Here is a 23,195-nt window from a genome sequence, read left to right as displayed (position 1 = left end):
ACAATTTATACAATATATAATATATATAAAAACAGTAAATAGTGGGGACTTAATAAAGTGTCATCCACGTGTATACATATGTTAGCCATCAGTTAATTGATTTGTCTCATCGTGTCATCATGTATCCACAAACTAATGCAAGCTGTGGAAGCGACTATGATGTGCTTCTTAAACTCCATTGATCCTTCAAAGTGAGATTGGCAGGGATTAAATATGTTTTTGTGTGTGTGTGTGTGTGTGTGTGTGTGTGTGTGTGTGTGTGTGTGTGTGTGTGTGTGTGTGTGTGTGTGCGCGCATCAGGAGAGTGAGGATGCAGTAAAGGCCCTGGCGAAGGAGAAGGACATGCTGGAGAGGGAGAAGTGGGACCTGAGGAGGCAGACCAAAGAAGCCACGGAGCAGGCCAATATCCTGCGTTCTCAGATGGATATGAAGGAGAACAGGATCAAAGAACTGGAGGCAGAGCTCACCATGGTGAGTCATCCCGCATATGGACACAGTCACAACTTTGGTGAATTAACTCAAGCACAATAGTGTCACCTTAGCATCATTATCCGGTGTGTGTGGCGTAAATGCAAACAAGGTGTGGGTTTGCAATCCTGTTTGTGTATTCATATCGGCTCAAACACATGCAGTAAGCTGCTCTGGTATACCGCATATTCTCATCCCTTCCCTCTGTCAAAGCATTAATTCCTTCTCCAGGCTGAGGAAGAAGAAATTCATTTTGTCTGTGTTGCTGTGTCGGTCCCTCAGAGGTACAGTTGTCAGTCTGTGTGTCATTAATCTCTCTCCTCCCTCGGCAAGTCACAACCACCCACAGATCCTCACATGGAGCTGCATCACAGATCAGATTTGTTGGCGCATCAGTGCCAGAGCGGCATCACTGTCAAGACACCCAGCCACAAAATATCCTTCCCTTCTTTTCTCTTCTCTTCTCTTCTCGATGTACACTATATGACCACTCAGAGGCTTCCAATAATAAAAGATCATGTGGAAAACATGGAATATACTAAAAGACTCAAAATAAAATATTGGCCGTTGGCTGACTTCAAACTGTAAAGCTGCTATTATTCAATATTTTTCTTCTAAAAAATAAATCCCATGAAAAGATCAAAACCAAGGGTGTGTTACTGATACTGATACTTTCCGACTCCCCGACCCTGTTTGTGGCGCTCAGCCACAAGCCAATTCATTCCTGCTGAAGGTATAAATCTTTTCGAACAGGTGAAATATATACTTTATTTTTTTTATTTATTTATTTTTTTAAAAGTCTAATTTCCTTTATCAGCAGGGCACGGTGCTTTTCAGAAAACATTACTCAACCAGGAATAAATAGTGCATTTGTTAAGGACTTTGGCAGCGGATTAATGCACATTTGGTGCTCAAGTACAGCAGCAGGACGGTTTATGTGGGATCAACTGAAAGTAAAGTACAGTTTCAATGTTTGTCTTAATCACAGCGTCCAACAATTATCTGTCGGTGGCACAGAGGAAGATCTATCAGGCTTTTTTTTATGAACACCTTTAGGTCACGCTAACATACATTCATAAGGTGATCTTTTATTTTCTGGACATGATATATAATACTAAGCTAAAAATAACATTTTACTATTATTATTATATATATATTATATTATGTTCTGAGATTGAGTAAAAAATGGTAATGGTTCAAATTGGCTCATTTGAGAATTACTGAATTACTAAACACAACTGCTGTGTGACAGTAACAACAAGAGTAAGATCAACACTCGCATCACAAGTGCAGCTGATAATTTAAACAGCCTGTTTAGAGTTGAGGATTAAGCCGAGCACAACAACGCACCTCAAAAATGCACGTTTCTGTCCAGTGGCATCAAAAAGCAGCAGCTGAACTCGCTGTGACAAATATAGGAGAGCCTATAGGTAAAGAGATGAATAAGCGGATTTAGGCTGCAAGAAGGCCATGAAAGATTGTTCTCTCAGGGAAACAAACTGTTTTTGTCACATGCAGCACAGAGCTGCCCCGTGTGTTTCCATAGTCCTGAGACGACAGAGACCGATGGACTGTCCCTTCCTCTCTTATCGGAGCTGCTGCAGCCCCACAACGTCTGGCTGCAGGCCTGCAGAGACCTTCTCTCTTTTTCTCTCAGAGGCACATATGCATGTACACACACACACACACACACACACACACACACACACACACACACACACACACACACACAAAAACATCCATACATGCACACTGATCCTTGAATTTTACATAGTTTACATGAGTCTTATACAGATCTGCATACAATTAAGCGAACACTCAACTTTCTTACTTGTTATGTTTTTAAGTTGTGCTAGCACCTGATGGTCGGTCCTACACTTTGGTCCAGATTGAAATATCTCACCAATTATTGGATGGATTGGCATGAAATTTTGAAAATCCAAGGGCTGTATTTTGAGGTAAAAAAAAAAAGAAAAAAAGATTGAAGCCATAATTAAAAAACAGAAAACATGTCCGGAACAACTTCAATTTGCAGCAAAGCATTTCCTATTATTTACAAATTATTTGTGTGTTGCCTGCTCAATATAACGACTTTAGGACGTCAGTTTTTATCAACCTAACAGTTTGCTCTTCCTTACAATGAGCATTACAGCCTCTTGCTGCTAAACTGGCCGTAGATTCTTGGTCTTGTTGTTGTATAAATCACACACATACGCACAGATGCACAATCACACAGTTTAAGTTTAGGGTGCAACTCTATTTTTATTATTGATTTATCTGTTGATTATCTATTCAGTGAACTGATTAATTTGTTTGTCTATAAAATATCAGAGTGCAGTCAGACAACACTCATCACAAGTTCCCAGATCTCAAGTTGTCATCTCCAAATTGTTCATTTTGTCTGAAAAACAATAGAATTCTGCGTTTATATGTAGAGCAGCAAGTCCACACGTTTGAACAGTAGATAAATGACTTAAATGATTATTTTTTTTAACCAAATAGCTGTCGTACTTCTCCACAAATCCATTCCTTGATTAATCAAGTAATTATTTCAGAATTATCCCCATCATTTGTTGTCGCTGAGCTTTTTCATCTTGTACGATATTGAGGTATCATGAAGATTTTTCTCTTATTTGTGGAGCAGCTTTCCAGTGGCGTCAAAAATAATTCTTCCGTAATGAGGCCCACCACTATGAAACACAATTGATCACAAATGATGATTGTTTTACTCTCGGTTCATTTTTATTGTCGTGTCTTGTGTGTTTCCCAGGCAAAGCAGTCTCTGGCCACCCTGACAAAAGACGTACCGAAGCGCCACTCGTTAGCCATGCCGACAGAGCCCGTGGTGAACGGCAGTCAGGAGTGGGTGATGCAGGCCGACCTGCCGCTCACTGCCGCCATCCGTCAGAGCCAACAGACCCTCTACCACGGACACACCACAGACAGACAGGGTAGGCTCTCTTATCTGCTCAGCCTCTCAGTGTCCATGCCGCTTGGTGTTGCTTTTACAGACCCGACATACTAACAGAGGGTTTCTTGGAGGTTTCTCATACTAACTATGGGAATTTTTCAATGTGTGTGTGTGTGTATACATACATGTGTGTGTCCATGTGTGTGTGTGTGTGTGTGTGTGTGTGTGGGCCGCCTCCAGCTGTGGTCAGGATCAGCCCCTGTCACTCTCGCCAGCCCTCTGTCATCTCTGATGCCTCGGCGGCCGACGGGGACCGCTCGTCCACGCCCAGCGACATCAACTCACCTCGTCACCGGACCCACTCCCTCTGCAATGTAAGAGCTGCCTGGCCCCCTTGACCAAGTAATCACACCTCCACACTCTTCTCCTGTTTGTGTCTGTCCCTCTGTCCTGTCGGCCCGCTGGGTGTCAGCCTGCCTGCTTAGTGGTAGTGGTGGTGTTATTTTGCATTTAACACAATTGAAAGCAGCAGTTTGACATTGCAATAGTTTGAAATTGCGTAGTTGTAATTGCATTCTTGTCAAGAGTTTGATGAAAAGATTGAATTGTCTCTCATGTCTCTGTATAGTAAACAGAGTGCTGCAGGGATGAGGTATTTTTGTAAGCCAAACAAGAAATTAGCATTAAAAAGCCAGTGGGATTTTAATATTGGCTTTTATCACTTTTTCATCACCAGAAGTTAAAAGCTAATGTTAGACTATAAACAAACTACACGGCGGTCAGATGACTTCAACGTCCCCACCACTAAACTTCCAATTTTTAATTTAATTTAGTGCTTACCTCTTCTACAAAAGCCTTCCCTCTTGGAGAGTTAGTAATAGTTTGCGAGAGTGTGAGTATGGTATAAACACAACGAGGCCATAAAGGTGGACGGGTGAGTACATCAGTTTTTGTTTTCAGCGTGATGACGTTTTAAATCCCGGTCAACCTCCGTAGTCTCATTTACCCACTTGTTAGTAACTGCCACTTTTAAGACACACAAAATCTTACTAGGGTATTTACAGATGTATTTTGTATCATAGAATTAAACATGAAAATGTCTTGAGTTTGTGTTTACCAGAGACCTTATTTCAGGCTTCCAAAACTTATTGACTTTGGGACGAGGAAACCTGGTGTGCAGAAATGCTAAATTATTTACAGGTTATGGGACTCGTTCCTGCAGCACTCTATATGAAGCTACAGCAAACAGCTGGTTTTAGCTTGGTATAAAGACTGAAAACAGAGGGAAACAGCAAGTCTGGCTCTGTCCACAAGTGACAAAATCCACCTACAAGCACCTGTAAAGATCACGAATGAACATGTTATCTCTCATTTGTTTAATCTGTAGAAAGACTGCAGTGTAAAAAGGACAAAGGTGTTGTCTTTCAATGCATTGAAACACCAAGAAGAAGTCACTGCACATGAGAGAGTTCAGCACCATTAGAAATCGCATAGTTTTTTTACACTTCAATTTTTGAATTGATCAAAAAAATAAGATATGAAGTGTTGATTAATAAGCTGTTGAGGTGTAAGTTGGCAGACTTTTTCATCTTTTTGACAGAGCTATGAGCTGTGTCCTATGCTAAGTTAATCGGATGCTGGCCGTCTCTTCATATTTACCATACAGACTCATCAATCTTTTCGACAACTCTTGGAAAGGAAGCAAATTCCAAAAATGTCAAACTACTGTTTAGACTCAGCTATATGAGAGGACTAACCCAAGTCTCCTGTCTCTTCTGCCTGGTTCAGTCCATGGAGGACCTGGAGGACCAGAAGCGTAAGAAGAAGAAGGAGAAGATGACTCTGGGATCCCTGTCACGGGTGTTCGCTCGGGGCAAGCAGCGCAAGTCACTGGACCCCGGCCTGTTTGATGGTACAGCCACCCCTGATTATTACATAGAGGAGGATGCCGACTGGTGATGCTGAGTGTGTGAGCATGTGTGTGTGTGTATGTGTGTGTGTGTGTGCGTGTGTGTTAATGTTTGAAAATGTGAGGATATCCACCTGGCTTTAACTGTGTGTAAAGAGTGTTTTGTTTGTGGGTTTGTGTGGAGTGGGGAGGGGGGTAAATTTTAAAAGAGAAGCCCTAAAAGAGACTGCTATTCCCATAAATGTACAGTATATTACCCTCAAATTGTATGTTTGTAAATTAGATATATATTTATAGATGTACATGTATGCATATGTATATATGTTTACATGCATATAAATATATATAGTACAGGGGTTATTATTATGTGTAGACATGTTTATGCTGTATTATCTTCCAAATGGCTTAATGTTTTATGTTTTTTTTATAACTGGAGACTTGAAGGACTGCTGTTTATATGTATATAGGAGTTATTGTGAAACTAGTGTTTTTACTGCAAATGTCATTTGGCTTTTGTTACTTTACAGTTGCTTTTATCATGCTTTGCAACACTGATTTCTACGTTTCTCCTTATTCCCAATGTTACAGGAGATATTAGCTGATTGACTTGAAAAAAAAAAAATCTCTTGGTCTTTAATTGGCCAAATTCAGTTGTTTCAGATTACTTGTTGATATGAAAAACAGTACTTTCAGGTATTGCTGTTACAGGATTGTCATCATGTTCATGGTATAAATTCTGGCTCGCAGTATTTGCTGATGATACATTCACAACATATCACAATGTCATGTTGACCTCCTCATCCATTTATGCAAAAAGTTATATTCTCAGTTACTATAATTAAGGACCGGCTAATAAGGGACTAGAGTCAGATCTCCATAAAGAAAATGTAGGTGCACGGACTTGAATACACAAGCAAAAGAATATCAGAAAATTAACAGTAATGCATAATCAGGCACACATTTCGTCTGCTGTCAAATTCATGTGCAAGTGCCAAAGGTTAAACATTCATCATTGAAAAATATGCGTATCAGTCTGTCACTGTCAGCACTAGCCTCGAAACATTGTTTATGTCTGTCTTACTGAGAGCTATCAAATGTGCCAATATCAGACAAAGGAATGTGCATTCAACACCTGCATGATCCCTCTGTGTTGCTTATGATAAGATGTCCATTCATTGCCAATCAGATTAATAATCTCCACACTCCTGTGTTGCTCCTGTGTTGCCTTTTCCCTATACCAAGTTATCTTTCCTTGCATTTTGAATGCACGCCCTCCCCCTTTTTTTTCTTTTGCTGTTTTTGTTCTGCTTTGTGTAGAATCCCTCCTCATTTCTTGCAAATGTGGCTCTAATAATTCTCTGTTAAATGCTTTGTAATTTAGGAGATGTTGCATAAAAGATTAAATCTATTGAAGTATTTTATTTAAAAAAAAAAGACACAAACAAGAGGTAACTTCAAATATTTATCTGCTGCAGCTGTTGCAGCCAGATGTTGAGGAGGTTTTAGCATTTTCAAAATGAATTATAATTGAAATGAAATCTTATTTTAAAAATAAAACTAGTAACTGAATACATCCTACGTGACCTTTTTCTGTTCCATGAGTAATCTTGTTCTTGTGTCCCAGTCTAACGTGTCTCTCCCTCTCCTCCTGCCATTTCTAATGGCAATGCTCTCCTGCCAGTGAGTAACTCCTCATCTGTGATTACCAGCTGTCTGTTTCTGCACTCTGGGGATTATTCATATCACTCAAGTCCATTGGAAAAAAATCAAGTTTGTCTCATTTTTTTGTGGGAACTCTCTTGAAAGATGGTGGACTTTGCATGCAGCATTTCTGTCAGCATGTGGGGACGAATCAGGTAAACACACAGACTTCATCCTGGATTTGTTTGTTCAGTATGAATCAGTGTTTTCCTGTTGTTGAGATGGGCAGTTGATGGGCAGGAGCATGACGTTTTATGAATAATCCCTGTGTCTTTAATACATTATCCTAATGCTCTTCAGTCCCCTCATAATCATTAGATAGTTACAAAGTATTGTAACACCTTTACTAAATATCGGTATTGTAGTTTTTAGAACTGACCAAAACTGACTAAGACTTTATGGGTTGTATTGAACTGAAATTCAACACTATTTCAGACTTAGAAGAAGTCAGTTGTGTAGTTTTGGTTACCTTTTAATATGAGCTTTGTTCGTTATTTCCTTACCCAACACAGTTCATTCTGAGACACAGGAAAGTGTAGTAGTGTAGTTCCAGTGAATTATTCTGGCTCCATCTAGTGGCCAGAAAGTGCAATTTCAAGACTGTTTATGTCAAATTTGGACAAAGGAAAGGGTTGATGCTATTTTTCATTGAGCCGAGTGATAACTCTGACTTCAGCAATATTGGTAAACTCAACATAAACAAAGAAAGACACACTTCTGAAAAAAACTAAAAGTAGATATTTTAGTGTAATATCTGAAGCATTGCTGTGTACCCAATGAGGTAGTGTGTTTTCCATGCTAATACCCTGTGATTCTGATGTCAAATTGTCTCCAGATGAGTCATTTTTTTGATTTCCATATTCCTCTGACCCTGAACGCCTCCTGTATGCCACACCATAACTTCTCCTGACCAATCCAGACTCTGACAGCCTCACACAGCAGAGCCTGTCTGACGGAGAGGAGCAGCTGGACCGCCTCCAGCAGGCGGAACTCACACGAAACACATGCATGTCGCTGTGGAGGGCAGGTGCAGTCCAGGCCTGGATGGAGGTTGTTATGGGAATGCCCATGTATATCCGGGCCTGCTCTGAAAACGTCAAAAGTGGCAAGGTATACCTTTGGTACAAGTAGTTCCTTTGCTGTTTGTTTGCCTTGTACTTGAGAGTGGGGTAGTTTTTGAGCAGGTGTGTTTATTCAGTTTGGATTTCTGCTCTTTAGGTGCTACTAGGCTTGACAGATGATGATTTAGAGCTGGGTCTGGGTATCAGTAACCCGATTCATCGCAGGAAGCTGAGACTGGCCATTGAGGACTACAGAAGAGCTGAAGGGGATCAAGGGTGAGCAGCAGTAAACAAAACTCTAAAGATACTGTAAGTAAGTGCGTTTACTCAAGTACCGTAATATTAAGTACAAATTTGAGATACTGGAGTATTTTCATTTCATACTACTTTATACTTCTACTCCACTACATCTCTGTGGCAGCTTTAGTTATAGCTACTTTACAGATTAAGATTTAAAAAACCTCTCGTATATGATGTATTATTGTAGATCAAATTACTCAACAGTGTATAAAATTGTTTAAAAAACATCCACCTCGACCACCTGCAACACTAAAATGCTGCTTAAACATGAAAGTATCAGTAATAATAAACCAATAAAATAATATATAGTAGCTCAACACGCACAGGGGTTATACAGTATTTCTTCATTATGAGTACTTATACTTTTGATACTGGAACTACATTCTCAGTATTATACTCATGTAATTATTTTGGATGCAGTACTTTTGATGGGGTATTTTTGGATGTGGTATTGCTGCTTTTACTTTTAAGTAACCACCACTGCTGATCATTGGTGTCTGATCATTTTCTAGACTATCAAAGGCATCTGAGATGGACCATCACTGGGTTGCAACATCATGGCTTAGTGATGTGGGGCTTCCTCAATACTCCCAAACTTTCCAGAGTCACTTAGTGGATGGACGAGTGCTGAACTCTCTGAGCCGCAGAGACCTGGAGAGATTCCTCAACATCGGCGACCAGTTCCACCAGACTAGTCTACTTCTTGCAATCCAGCTGCTGCAGATGCTCAGCTTTGATAAAGAGGTTAGACTCAAAATTTAGAGATGAAAAAGTATTGATACTGAGTAGTCGTTTTTCAGTAGTCGTTCCTCAATCACTGCATAAACATTAACTCAGTTACACTGACAGGACTGCTTGTGATTTCCACTACTATCCACCATAGCTTGAGGCACACAGAAGCTCTTGGTGCTGTGTTATCTCAGTAGGCCATCATCCTTCCCTGACCTCTCTCTCTCTGTGTTTTCCTTGGCCCCTGTCACATTAGTGCTTTTGCAGTGCTATCTGTGTGTTATGTCTCCGCAGGCCCTGCAGGCACGACGGGCAAAATGTGAGCACCAAGACCGGGACCCCATTGTTTGGACATGTCACAGAGTAATGAAGTGGATTAGAGACATAGACCTCAAGGTGGGTGGGAGGTCAGTGAGGGTGTTCCCTTTGCCCAGGAGTTTTCCAGGGCAGATAGGAACTACATACCACACAGTATGAGTTCCTAGGACTCCCTCAAAAATAATGATAGCTTTGTTGCTTTGTTGCCTCAGCGCTATTTCTGCCCCCAAGGGATGAACAGTTATTTGTTTTAATCTTTTTTAAAGGCTCCACCATGACTGTGAATTGTATTTATCTACCAAAATGACTTGTGGAAGGACTGTAGATTAAGTCTCAAGTAATTTTTCTCAGCTGTACTGCATACACAAGTACATACTGCCTCTGTGTTTTACACTTCAGGAGTTTGCAGATAATATTCAGGGTAAAGGAATCCATGGAGCGCTGATGGCTCTGGATCCATCCTTTGACACCGACGCCATGGCCAAGGCCCTGGGGATTCCCAGCAACAAACACATGCTGCATCGGCACCTGTATGAAGAGATGAAATCACTTGCTGTCCCTCTCAGGTAAATCAGAAACTCCTCTGTACAAAATACATGCCTACATGTTGCCTACCAATTATGTGATTTTGTTCATATAATTATGACTTTAAAAATGTACCATTAACAGATGAACAGATAAGACAGGACCACAGGCTTGTGAAATGTGACAAAAGGGTGATTTCTAAGAAATAAAGAAATAAACACATAACACCTAAATAAAACTTTCTTGTAATGCCTTGTGTTTACAGCAATGCAGAACAAGGCAATGATGTTTTCACTTCTTCACCTGTGGCTGTAAACCACTTTGCAGAGGAGAGGATGTCTATGAGAAAAATGGGCAAGGTATCATGTCATTTCACAATTATATCATATGATTAGAATATGTCACATCCGCACATTTAGACCAGTTTTTACCAACAAAGAGGCCGTCGAGCAAATGACTTATAGCCAGAAAAGACATAAATGTGGTCAGTATACTTGAGTAGTTACAGACTGTATCATTTTAACAAATGTCAAAACTTTACAGTAGTTTATTTGTAAAACATCATAATTCACATATCTTTATGCCTCCATGCCAGAGACAGCCGTGGCATGGAAGCAAAATCCAACTACCCAACATGTATACTGTACATATGTCTGTCTATTCCTCCCATTCTCGTCAATGGGCTATCTCAGGAACACCACTCTTAAAATTTGGGACAACCATTCACATGGACTCAAGGATGAACTAATTTGATTTTAGTGGTCAAAGATCAAAGGTCAAGGCCACTGTGACCTCACAAAACATAACTCTTTTTATTAAATCCCCTCAAAGACTTCACTTCATATAGTATATGTGTTTGGACAGACATGGATGTACACTGACCAAATAGTAATATAAATAAATGAATGTAACTCAGTTTAATTTAAGTTTAAGTTCAATTAAATATATATATATATATATATATATATACATTTACACATAACAATAACCTTCAATTTGATTTGGTTTCCTCAATTCAATATATTTGATTGATTTAATTTACTTAAAACTAATTTAATTGAATTTAAGTTAATAATTTTATAAATTTATTTTGATTATATTCATTTCAGTCAATTTAATAATATAACTTCATTTCATTTAATAAATTTCACTCAATTTAATTGGGTAAATTTAATTTGATTGAGTAGAATAAATTTAATATGAGTAGATTTGATTTAATTTAAGTCACTTTTTCAACAAGGTCATTGTCACATTCTTGGAAAATAAGAGAGCATAAATTTTGTTTAATGTCTTTTCATTTTTCCAGAGTCCGCTGAGGTTACGTGCAAACAGCCACTCTGTGGAGCGAACCCTGGGCTTTCATGGCAGCTGTGGCTCTCTGCCCAGAGAGGCAAGAGTTCAGGCTGTTCCTAGGGCCAAAGGCAGCCCAATGCACACCTTCAAGAGTGTGGAAATCACAAACGTCTGAACCAGCCTTGGCCATCGAAATGATTGTTTACATTGTTATTGTATTATAGTTGTTTACTACTGACAGAAACCTACACTCAGCATTGCCCGGCTTTGAAGAGGAAGTTGTCTTAAAGCATTTTAACCACTTAATTTAATAATTCAAATAATTACCATTTTGGCCAGCCTAACAATAAAACAATGTCTTAATAGAAACACAAATAATTTTTAACCAAATTGTTTGTTAATATAAAGAAGAGGAACAATTTTGTGGATACAAAGGTTTTTGTGTTCTTTTTCCAACTAAATTTCCAAATTAGTTTTATATTATGAGTTTATAGAAAATTATAGTAATATCAAGAGTAACATGCACAAGTAACTGTACAGTGATGTTCTACTTTGATGCCTTACATAAAATAGGTCTCATGTTTATATATCTTCACAGCACTGTTGTGGACTCTGTCAATTGTTTTTAACAGGTCAGCTCTTTTTTTCACATAGGAAAAGAAGAATAATGCGTGAGGTATAGAAAAAAGCCATTGTTATATGCTTTCACGGTAGAGATACATATTTTGAGGAGACCTGACCTGTGTCATGTCATGTCTGGAGACATGAGTGAAATGAATGAGTCTGAGTTTCTGACTCAAATCAATTCCTCCACCTCCCCTGGTGCTCTCCAGGTTCCATTTAAGTTTGTCATCACAATTATTATTATTATACTGTAACAGGTAGTAAAACTTAGTTTAAAACAACATTAAAAGATATGAAATTCGGACATGTAGGGGAGATTAATTTGTTACATATTACCAAGAGGTACAGTTTTTTTTTTATGAAACAGCAGATACTATAACCAGAGGCACTATTTAAAATGAATACTGTACTTTTAAAAACTGGTCCATCCATCTTCTCATGTTACATTAAGCTAATTTAAGAGATCTATAGTAAATGTTTTGGTTTTAATATAAATATAAAGGCAGATAAAAGAATCATCCAAGGTGGTTTGTAGATAAAAGATACAAGCAAATGTTGGTTATTGAAAGTGATAATGTGTAAAATTTAAGCAAATGGTTTCCCAATGTTTACACTGTGTAAGCACTGAACTCAAAAGAGAGAATGTAATGGTATCTTTTGTACAGTTTGCTCATGTTTTATAATAGACAGTTGTGTAAAGTTTGCTGTTCCTGAGCATGAGAACACATATGAACACCATGTGCAGCTTAAACCCTGAGGTTAATCCAAACAGTAGAAAAACAGGTTTGTCCATCACTTTCTGGGCGTCTCCTCCAGTCACCAAAAGACAAGCGGTTTAAGCGGGAAGATCAGTTCAAACCTGTATAGACACAGAAGGGAAGAACTCAAATAGTGTTTGCTTTTAACATCAGAGTTAATATGACATTTACTAGTTCTCTTCACTCAGCTGTCAGAGCTTTTCATGTATGCCAACAATAAAGATGAAATTATTGTCAACTCACATTCTACAGTATTGTCCTGTTATGGTTATTTTCAAAGACAGCTGTGTTAAAATCTGTGTTAACACAATGAGTAAGGATGACAAAGCTTAATCTGCTGAGACTTAAGTTGTTTACTCATGATGATTTTGGAAAGTGTGTATCTGTGTACAACACCTGGTCTGCACCAGCTGTGCAGCATGAGATTTCAAATGAAAAAAAAACCTACTTCAGATTACAAAACATTCTGCCAATAATGTTTTGATAAATTGCTGAACACCAGCTATGTTAACAAGATCAGATATTTCCCATTCACCTTCTAATCTAAAGTATACTATTCTACATTTACATACAGTAGGTATTTAATGTATTTACATACAGTAATATGTAATTACTAATGTTATTACATACAGTAGGTTTGTAAATGTACAGTATGTATGTAAATAAAACAAAATACATATTTATTTATTTTTGTTTTGTAGTCAAGTTTACATTGTAGATTTTTAAATTACTAGAGCCTTTACTTGCTAAAATATTCCTCCAGTTTCAGTGTTTTTAGTAAATCACTTATTTGAAACTAACTAGAAAAACATAGGAGTGACTTTACAAACAATCTTGTATCAAATTTACAAACAGCTGATGGGACTCAGTCCAACTCCTTGATATTTTAAAAATAGACTTCTTTGCTTCACATTAATGTTTGAATTGAATAATGTATTCCTGATCGCATTTTACCCTTTTTGTTAAACTTTAATTAACCTTCACATGTGAGTAAGAGTCTTATGAACATGAACAACAGCTGCCCTATACAACCATAGGACAGTATTTAAATTAAAATGGGCAATTTTAAGAGAAAATGTTAAATAACATATGTAATATAACCATGCAATATGACAATTTTATATTGTACTCCGGCAAGTGCCTTGCTTAAGGGCACTTTAGTGGTGGTAATGATGGTACAATGCTGCTCTTTCAACCAGATTTATTCTGCTGATCAGGGGATCATTGCTTCTGATATCAGAAACACATGCCTCTGCCACAAACAAAAATTTGATTAAGCTACACATTTTCATTGATCCAAGTAATCACCAAGCCTCACTTCACTGCATCTGTACCTAAGACTGAGATTGAAATTCATTCTTGACCTTGGGAAGAGTACATGACCAAAACAGTCACCTTGAAGTTCACTCAGTAGCTGTTCTGCAGCTTTCAATCATGTCACAAGATCTTCCTCAGCAGATGGAATTTGCCCAGTTGTCATAGAAATGTAGATGTCAAAACTGTTCTTGTTTTAATTGCGCAGTTCATTAAAAAAATTAATGAACTGGGTAATTTCATCTGCTGAGGAAGATCAAGTTGTAAGATTGAAAGGTCTGGATCAGTCAGAGTTGCTTATAGGACCACAACATGGTCACAGCTGTTGGTTTCTTCCTCTACACATCACTATAGGGATACTAAAAAGAGAAGGGAAAAGGAAGTAGTTTTATTTTTATTTTAATGATGTTTGATAATAATGATTATAGGCTAGTTAAAACAATTAGTCAATTATTCTCATATTCAATTAAATGTTTTAGTCATTGTGATGATTTGCTGCATGTATTTGTCTTATGTAACAGCAACTTGAATGTCTTTACAACACGCCTTAATAGGCCTAGTATTTTTTCATTTGAGAGAGATTTTGAGAGTTAGGCAATAAATTGATATTGATATAATTATTCAGCCATATGACTTTTCCGCTTTAGTAGTGACTTAAATCTTAACATAACTTAAACACAACATTAACCAGGTTACTTTATTCGATAATACTTCACTTCTATTTACTTCATCTGTTTCCGGCTGTATCGCTCTCCCTCCAATTTGTTCCCAGAGGAAGTTTACTTGAGCAGCGCTAGGACCAAGGGGAAAACGTAGGCACACAGCCACTTTAGAGCCAGGAGAGGGGAGGTTTCACTACAGCTGGAACTTGAACAAAGTTCCTGTAAACTATATTGTTATATGTAGCGGTAAATATTAAAGGAAGAAAATCCGCTCCGTGATTTTAAAAGATAACCATCCGTTGAACGTGACGTCAGTTGTTGCGTCTATGCTTTCTTCCTCTTTCGCTCTGTCTCTGGTCTTCCTGAAAACACCTGCGTGATTCAGGTAACTCACCGATGAAGAGGGAAGTCCTTGGACACTGAGCGGTGAAAAGGTAAGGCCTCTCGCAGATCACCTTCACCACGAGAACTCATGACTAAGCCCATGGTCACTTTGAGCTGGTGTCGTGGATGAGTAGTAGCCTGATCTTTTCTTGTTGAGGCGTTCATTCAGAGCAGCGCCCGTTTTAAGTTGAGTCTATAGTGTCGTTCCTGTGAAGGGACAGGTCCTCCCTCTGAAGTCCCTTCCTACTTTACAAACAATGAAAGCAGTGGCTGGAAACTGGCTGAAGGACAGAGATTCTTGCACCATTTTAACCACTTTTCCTGCACCAATACTGAGTCATTGATTGAGCTGTTGGGGTTACTCATACAGTAGCCTGATAGAAAAAGCAAGTAGGCCTGTGTTCTTTACAGGATAAACTGCTTTTTAAGGTTGGAAACGTCCTGATGTTGAACAGGACACACCCATGCATGCTGTTCAGCAGGCCTGCAACTAAGGCTACAAAGGACTCAAGACTGATGTTTAAATTCAGATTGGCAGAATCTGTCACCATATTTTGTCCTTGATGATGATACTAATACAGAGCTAGTGGCACAAGTGAATTCAAGTGAATGGGAAAGTATGTCCAAGCTTTTGAGTAGTACTATATATGCTGATATATATAACTGCGAAGGGAAACAGGACCCTAAATGACAGCATAAATTTGCAAAACACAGAAATCATTTATACTGTATTCATTCAGTGAATTCCTTTCAGTTTTATAGTTTTACGAACACCTGAGATCAAACTGTGGATGCACCAACCTCTAGTGTAGTTGGACAGCAAGTCAAGTCCATCGAAACTGTATTTAATGTTGATCATCAGCCGTGTCAAAGCGGATACAATACTGATTCAGTGTACTGAATCAATGCGTCCCTGTACCAAAGTGCACAAAGTCTCCATTTGACGTTTAATGCGATAAACCGTGCTCCACTACGTTACATCGGACCAAACTCCTCACACTTGTAAAATACAAACCTTAATTAACGAAACAATCTCAACTCAAGATCCACTTACAGTACCTGCTTGCTCTGGAGCTTTCACCTGTGTCTCATGGTCCTAATCAGAATAATGGGTTTGCACAAATGTCACAGAACTGTTAATGTTGATGTTACGGTTCTGAGCACCTGTAGCGGTGAGATTGTTTTGTCATCGGCTGTTTCCAAGGTCAACAATAACCTGGCAAACTCAAAAATGATCCTTGAATCATTTATTAGAATAACATAATTTTGTAAACCATAAAATGATTTGATTGTATTGTCGGAATATGATTCCACTGAAAGTCAGTAGACAATAATATCCAGTCACCACTTTATCTATTCAATGAATTGAGGTCTTTTCAAGGAGTTGTACTGACAGATCCGATCAAACGATGTATTCCAAACTGCTGAGTCTCATCCTTTTCAACACAGACATAGTGTATGCAGCTACTTCAATGTCAAAGAGCCAATAAGTATAATAAATGGCTGAACTAGCAGAAAGCATAACAGTTAAATATCTGCAGGAAAGGACAGAAACACCTGCTTCAGTATCACAGGGAAACGCACTGCGTTACTGAAGCCAGTGTGTCAATAACATCTTCCAAAGATCATTTATTTTTCCCACTGTTAGCAGTATGCAGCTTTGCTGGCCTCTTTCATGCATACATAGCAATCAGGACCCCTGTTTTAACATCATTCAGCCCTCCCTGCCTATCCCATCATTTCTATACATCAGAACAAAAGGTGCCGAACAAAAGGTGCTCTGCATGAAGGGTTGGACTAATTAACTAGCATTTATGCAAACTGCTGACATGCCTTAAATACTTGCTCCTTTAAATCATAAATGAGAAGTTCATCATGTAAGGAGTGCCCTTAGAACAGAGCATCAGGTGATGGGCATCAAAGGATGGATGCTTGAGATTTTAACTGATTAATAACTTGAATAAAAGGTCATGTAAACTGTACTGACTTTGTTGTGGTCTCAAAATTATAGAAGTTCTCAATGAAGAAAGGCAACCTCCCAGCCGCACTCCTGAAACGCTTTAAACCAGAGGCCCCAAAAAAAAGACTCGACCAACAAGTTCACTTTTTGTTTAAACAGCATATTTATGGTACAGTCTGTTTGAGTCATAAGAAAAGGCTAAGTCAGTTATCATCCATATCACCTCAGATATTTTCCGTGACTTGTACATTTACATATTATTGTATTCTGCCATAAAAAGAGGTGACTGAAAACAAAGCGTAGTCTCAAACAAGCCTGCAAACATGACTTTACCATTTGAACAGTTTCATCTGTTCCATGTTTGTACGTACTGAACTATTGCTATGTAGTTTCCAGTGTGAACCAAGATATGTATAACAACATCAGCTTAATCGGACTGAATATTAATAAGAAATCAAACAAACTGGAGAACTAAATCTACTCTCCACTTTCAGCTGCCATTTTCAAGTAGTGCGTAGGCAAATTAAATCAAGCAAAAGAAAATGTTGATCTGCTGCACAAAGTCAACAGATCAGACAACATAAGGTCTGTTGAAAATGCCACGTTTGCTCATAGACGTTCATTCAGGCATAACGCTACATGTTTGATAAATATGGTGATGACACAGTGTACAACATTCAACACTTTTAAATGTTGAGTATTATTTGTAGTGTTGTACAGTTTTGCATATTGTTATTCAAGACATTCAAATCCCACAATACATGTGTTTTGCGTATGAAAGGTAATATAAAAGCTCTGTAATGGGAGCTTTGCAGGAAACAATGTATAAAATATTGTCACACTGGAACAATTGTGGAATTTAATAGATAATATTGTTAAAATAATAAAGTTTTAGTTACCTTTTTTACTATACACCATAATGAGCAATAAACACCTTTTTTAATATTTTAATATAAGTAAACATGCAGTCTGAACATGCATTGATTTGTACCAGACACACCAGCGCCAGCGTCTAATAAACAGCAACCAAAAATATAGTGTGTACAGAACAGCGCAGTATTACATTGATACTGTATGCAGGAGGGCAGTCCAGGGAACACAACCCATCAACTACTGAATCTCATGGGCTACAGTAGCAGATGACTGCTGCATGTGCGTAGTGTGGAGTGGAAAATGTTTCCTGCTCGGCTCTGAATATTGTGGAGCCAGAATTTGTTTTGCAGTGGTAGCACAAAGAACATTTTCTTCACACCACCACCTTTAAGTACCAGTGAAGCAATTTATGAGCCCTGCAGTACAACCTAAACATTGTTTCCAACCAGGTGCTGACCAGATGCAGAGTTTTTTCGGCTGCAATTTCCTCTTCTTTTTTTTTTTAAATGAATACTTCCTGTCGGATGTCACTTTGTGAACGTGATTCCAAACACTTTAGTTCATGAGTCACCTCAGTAGTAACATATTTCAGATGATGTAATCTGATCAGTTTTTTTTTAAAGTTGTGGTTCCCACATGGGAGGTTGTGGCCAAGAATCATAATAGGGAAGAAGAAAACATTTTTATGCTTAATTTAGCTTTTTCTTTATTCTCATAAAAAAAATATTGAAATAAAAGATCCATGATTAACTGCTCACAGCTTGTGGACATGTGCAACCTGTGACAAAGGGTTACAAAAAGACATTGCTTTGTTTTTAAGGGTGAAAAAAAGCAAGAGTATCTGTTTAAAAAAAAAAAAAAAAGGGTGTCTTGCCGAAGTTTGGTGTAACTAATGCAATGGGTTTGCATTTAAAGCAACCATAATTGATATTTTCTTAACAAAAATGTATCACGTGATAATGTGACAGTGTTAACGAGGTCGTTTGTAGTGATGAACCTACAGAGAATTAGAGTAAATGTATAAATAACAAGTTCACCACATAAGATGGTATATTAATGTTGTGTTCATAACATGTTTCTGCTGCCCTCAAGTGGACAAAAAGAAAATGAAACGTTACATGTTCAAGAGCATGAACACTTAAAGTATTGTTCACAAGTTATGGGTTCACAAGTTACCAGAGCTGAGTCACAAAAAAGTAACATCATGCTTCATAAAAGAAGTGGTTTTGTAGGGTAGTTTTATTGAATTACATTTTATTGTGCAAAGTGTTGATGTTACATCTATCACCTGTAATAGGTCTGCTCTTCCATTGTGTTATACTGTATATTTCATAAAGAATCTTCTGCTTATTTTATGCTGCTAAATACCATCACCATTTGTGTCACCCCATTCCTGAAGTGTGAGTCATTCGTCTGTTATACTGTCTCTCAGTTACATGTCTATCATGTTAAGACACGTGTGGGCCTACCGCTGCACTTGTTTTCTCATAACCTGTTTTTTCACCACGCTGCTGCTCTCCTTCTGTTTCTTAAAATGTAGCAGTCAAAGCACTTTTTCTGTTTTAAGAATGTACAAACCATAAATCAACACATTTATTACCAGATGCAGCCAGATTCATCACCTTAACAATCAAAACAATGCCACAGAAATTCATTTAGGACTCACCCCGTTGAGATTTTTACCATGTCTTTCTGCAATAAATGCTTTTTAAGTTGGCGTTGTAGCTCTGCTCATGTGATGCTCTGGAACAAATCTGAAGAATTTGGGCTTGAATTGGCAAGATAACAGATAGAATGATTATCACATTTTAGCATGCACCATGTGGTGTTAGGGATGAGTCTTTGTGGTCATGCGGTATATGAACCATGTGATGGTAAATCTACCTCTGTGTCTGCCTAAACTTCTGCGAGACTCAATTGAAGCATTAGCTGCTATTTTACTGACTACTTCTGACTTCCTCTTAATGTTGAGAGCCCCATTCACTCTTTTCTCAGCAGGTTTTCATTGTCATCATTTACCAGAGCCACAACGTTGCACCTACTGTTTGACAGTGAACATTACACTCCATCAATGGTTTCACAGCAAGTCCACTGGACAAAAGAGGCACAAACCAGAAGAAAACAATCTTTCTGTTTACTGCAAGAGTCAGCATAGCACCAGTAAATTATAGGAGGTGTGCTTAATGGCAGGAGAGCAAGGCTACAATACATCTTTGTATGATAGCACTACTTAAATAATCTTAGATCTGTCAGTTTTCCAGTTGGAATGTGTTTGTGGTTTCTTATCTCTGGTCTCTTATGGTTCTTCTCTGTTGCAGTTTGTCCATCAGGGATGTGTTCCAGTCGAGGTACGATATGTGGCGGCAACAACCGTCCTAACAGGCCCTCCAACTCAGAGGGCTCCAGCTCAGGCGCCCATTATGCCCTGTGTGCCCTGGGAGTCGGGCTCATCGCCCTGGGTGTTGTCATGATTGTGTGGACTGTGATGCCCATGGATGGAGAAAGCTTGGACGAGTCCCCTGCTCCATCAGGCAACTCCACCACAGAGCCTGAGGGCGGGGATGGTGATGAGGAGGACACAGACGGCACAAAGTCTTCATCAGTGGCTATGGTGCTGGTTGGAGTTGGTGTAGCCATGCTGCTCTTGTCCATTTTCCTCGGTGTGAGGAGCAAAAGGAGAGCACGCAACAGCAGTAACCAGCCAGCGCCAACGGGAGGCCCCCTTATGGGCCATGTGGCTGGGGAGGAGTGAGTGATTTACAATTTTTCTTCTCTTTTAACAATTATCATTGGGATGGTTTCATGTTTGAACAAACAAATACTCCATCAAAATAATTTAAAACATGCTACAATTATATATACATTCTACACATGGTAACTTTTAGAAAATAGAAAATGAAAAAAAAATATGATGAAATGAAAAAGAATAGTTCACATATTAGATGATATAACTTGTAGTTGTAAATCTAATGTCTGTTTCATGGAGCAAGAAGTTCTCTGGATAAAATTCCACATGCTTTCTCACTGAGGATCACCTCTTGCATCCTTTTCCAGAGCTGCTGATCCAACTACGTTCAACGTGCCAAGCTATGAGGAGGTCGTTGGCAGTGGCGATTACCCCGTCCGTCAGAGCAACCTTCGCCAGAGCACCTCCCAGCTGCCGTCCTATGAGGACATCATAGCAGCTGTGGAAAATGAGGGATCAGAGTCCACGAACAATCCCACTGAAGACACCCCTCTTAATGATCCCACACCGGCTCCCGCCCAACCTGCTGCTGAACCCCTGGCCGACCACCCTGGCCTCACACCAAACCCCAGCTTGCCCACCCGCAGCAGCAGCCGTGCCAGCCGTTTACTGAGGCCCCTGCGGGTGAGGAGGATCAAATCAGACAAACTGCACCTGAAGGACTTCCGTCTCCAAATTCGCAGCCCCACACAGAATCCAGTCACCATTGAACCGATCACTCCACCACCGCAGTATGACAATAAGATGCCAGAATTACAGTAGGTAGCTCTCCCTTATCGCCTGTTCCTGTGTAATAAAAATATCTCTGTGTTAAATGGACTAATGATAACATTTTTGAAAAATCCATTTTCAAGGTTGGTGTTAAATAGGTTAACTGTGGCTGCGAGCGGTGTGATGGAGGCCGTGTAGACACTTTCTTGAAATTAAAAGTGAATCTCGTGTTCTTTATCAGTGAAGCTTGTGATTGGCGTATTTATTCTGCATTACTGGGTCTGTGTGAAAGGATCTTTCTACTATAACTAGGACAGCCTGTCAGTTTTATTTAATAGGCAATTATAATATGGTTTTCACCTGGAATTATTATTGTTGCTGTATTTTGAGTCTGATCAGTTGTGAACTGTGGGAAATTTGAAACCATATATTGTGATTCAAAGGGGAAAAGGGAAAGTAACTGCCTTGGTGGTTTTTTAAGTGGTATCAAGTATCATAACTATCAGATGCACCACTTTTCTGTGATTTGTAACTGAAGAAAATGCACTGAGGCCAAAAACTTTGACTCTTTCTGAATGTTTTTGTAAATTGTTTTTAAATGTCTTGTCTTAAAGAAACAGCTTCAAATGACCTTTTGATACAGATATTAAGAGAAGACAAATATTCTCTGGAACAATAACCACTGAATATTCTAGTATGGGATGTCATATTGGCAATTAAACTTGCATTGCTTCATATGACTATGTGTTTAAATGTTGAAATCCCTGTAACTATGTTTTTAATATGTGTTAAAAAAAGTGGTGAATAAATGTTTTTCTATTTCATTTACGATCACGTCAAGAGTTTGTTTTTGTTAGTGATGTAAGTGAGTAATGTCAGTGAAAATGTCTTCAACTTTGATTGCTAGTAGATCTATGCTAAATACAAATTGAACCACCATTGGTGCCCTTCAAACACGTAATTAAGTTATTGCTGCATTTTCTGATTTGTGTCATTTGCATGCTTTAAGTTCAATAGAACTCTATTAATATTGAAAGAGATAAATATTGTCTTTGTACATTCAGTTAATAAAATCTAACTGCATATGTTTGCTTTGCTCTTTCTGTCACCATGACAAACTCAAAATGCTCAAACAGGCATTTAAATTGTTTAATCCCAATTTTAGACTCTCTACCACACACTCATTGCTTCTTATATAGCGACCCCCAGTGGGTAAAAAAGGTAAAAGACTGAAGTGAAGTGAGCGCTGTACATTTTTTCTTTGCTCCATTGTGCTTACATCTCATCTGAACAGGTCCTCTAAAATAAATAAGAACAAGAAAATAGTAGTGCAAAGTGTGAAACTATTTCTGATATATCAGTGTGAAGATATAGATGGGCCTCTTGTTAAATTTCAGACTTTCCACAATGGCTTGAGGTATTATACAGGCTTTGTATAACTAAAATTATTTAGCAGGTATGGAATTTGTGTTACCAGAATCAACTGTTGTTATTATTAAATGTATGCAATCTTCACAGTGTGTTTAAAGATAGTTATTTGAATTTCAAACAAAAATCGTTGAGTGCTTTGGTTATAGTAATGCTTATTTGTGAATTTAAACAAATTTGAAAACAGGCTACAATGAGACACAATTATGAAAACTTTAGGATAACTGTATACATTGGAGATGAACTGCCTGTTTCTGTCTGTGGTCATAGTACGATAGCACAATGGTATATTTCATTTTACTGTGAACATCAATTTTGATTCATTTTAACTGTTTAACAGCTCAGTTTAGTGAGAATACGTTTTTCTAAGTTAAAATACTGTCACCATGTATCAGGTTTGAAATTTCCTGATGTGTAAAATAATGGAGCTGCGACATCTGAAGTTTGCTGCACAGTATAAACTATATTATGACGTTTTATGCCTTAGGGTACTATGATGTTTTATGCCTTTCCATACTGT

The 23,195-nt window shown here is 38.4% G+C and overlaps 2 protein-coding genes across 10 annotated transcripts in view; both read left to right on the top strand.

Annotated features, from left to right (window-relative positions):
• The window catches only part of kaznb (kazrin, periplakin interacting protein b), a 112,667-nt gene extending 99,821 nt beyond the window's left edge, over window positions 1-12,846 (top strand). For 5 of the 9 annotated variants that reach the window (XM_056397190.1, XM_056397182.1, XM_056397200.1 and 2 more), the window contains 11 exons: window positions 301-471; window positions 3,239-3,419; window positions 3,620-3,753; window positions 5,168-5,291; window positions 7,909-8,099; window positions 8,208-8,326; window positions 8,863-9,094; window positions 9,374-9,475; window positions 9,797-9,963; window positions 10,188-10,281; window positions 11,229-12,846. In XM_056397190.1, coding sequence (XP_056253165.1) covers window positions 301-471; window positions 3,239-3,419; window positions 3,620-3,753; window positions 5,168-5,291; window positions 7,909-8,099; window positions 8,208-8,326; window positions 8,863-9,094; window positions 9,374-9,475; window positions 9,797-9,963; window positions 10,188-10,281; window positions 11,229-11,390 — 1,677 coding nt within the window. In that variant the 3' untranslated portion in view covers window positions 11,391-12,846. Of the gene's footprint in view, window positions 1-300; window positions 472-3,238; window positions 3,420-3,619; window positions 3,782-5,167; window positions 6,858-7,908; window positions 8,100-8,207; window positions 8,327-8,862; window positions 9,095-9,373; window positions 9,476-9,796; window positions 9,964-10,187; window positions 10,282-11,228 lie in introns of those variants that run through there. The other 4 variants (XR_008829706.1, XM_056397227.1, XM_056397238.1 and 1 more) reach the window with 4 other exon arrangements.
• Window positions 12,847-14,744: 1,898 nt separating this feature from the next.
• Window positions 14,745-22,330, top strand: tmem51b (transmembrane protein 51b). Its single transcript, XM_056385699.1, has 3 exons — window positions 14,745-15,007; window positions 20,109-20,538; window positions 20,845-22,330. The coding sequence occupies exons 2-3, from the start codon at window positions 20,123-20,125 to the stop codon at window positions 21,296-21,298; spliced, it is 870 nt and encodes a 289-aa protein (XP_056241674.1). The 5' UTR covers window positions 14,745-15,007; window positions 20,109-20,122; the 3' UTR covers window positions 21,299-22,330.
• The last annotated feature ends 865 nt before the right edge of the window (window positions 22,331-23,195 follow it).

This window comes from Seriola aureovittata, chromosome 2, assembly GCF_021018895.1.
Source record: "Seriola aureovittata isolate HTS-2021-v1 ecotype China chromosome 2, ASM2101889v1, whole genome shotgun sequence".
Classification (NCBI taxonomy): Eukaryota; Metazoa; Chordata; class Actinopteri; order Carangiformes; family Carangidae; genus Seriola; species Seriola aureovittata.
The sequence above is the reverse complement of the archived record's forward strand: the minus strand, read 5'-3'. Positions and strand labels throughout refer to the sequence as shown.

Bases quoted from the DNA above. Each gene is read 5' to 3' on its own strand.
- tmem51b (XM_056385699.1), top strand. From the start codon at position 20,123: ATGTGTTCCAGTCGAGGTACGATATGTGGCGGCAACAACCGTCCTAAC. The intron at 20,539-20,844 runs GTGAGTGATTTA...ATCCTTTTCCAG, and splicing joins GGCCATGTGGCTGGGGAGGA to AGCTGCTGATCCAACTACGT.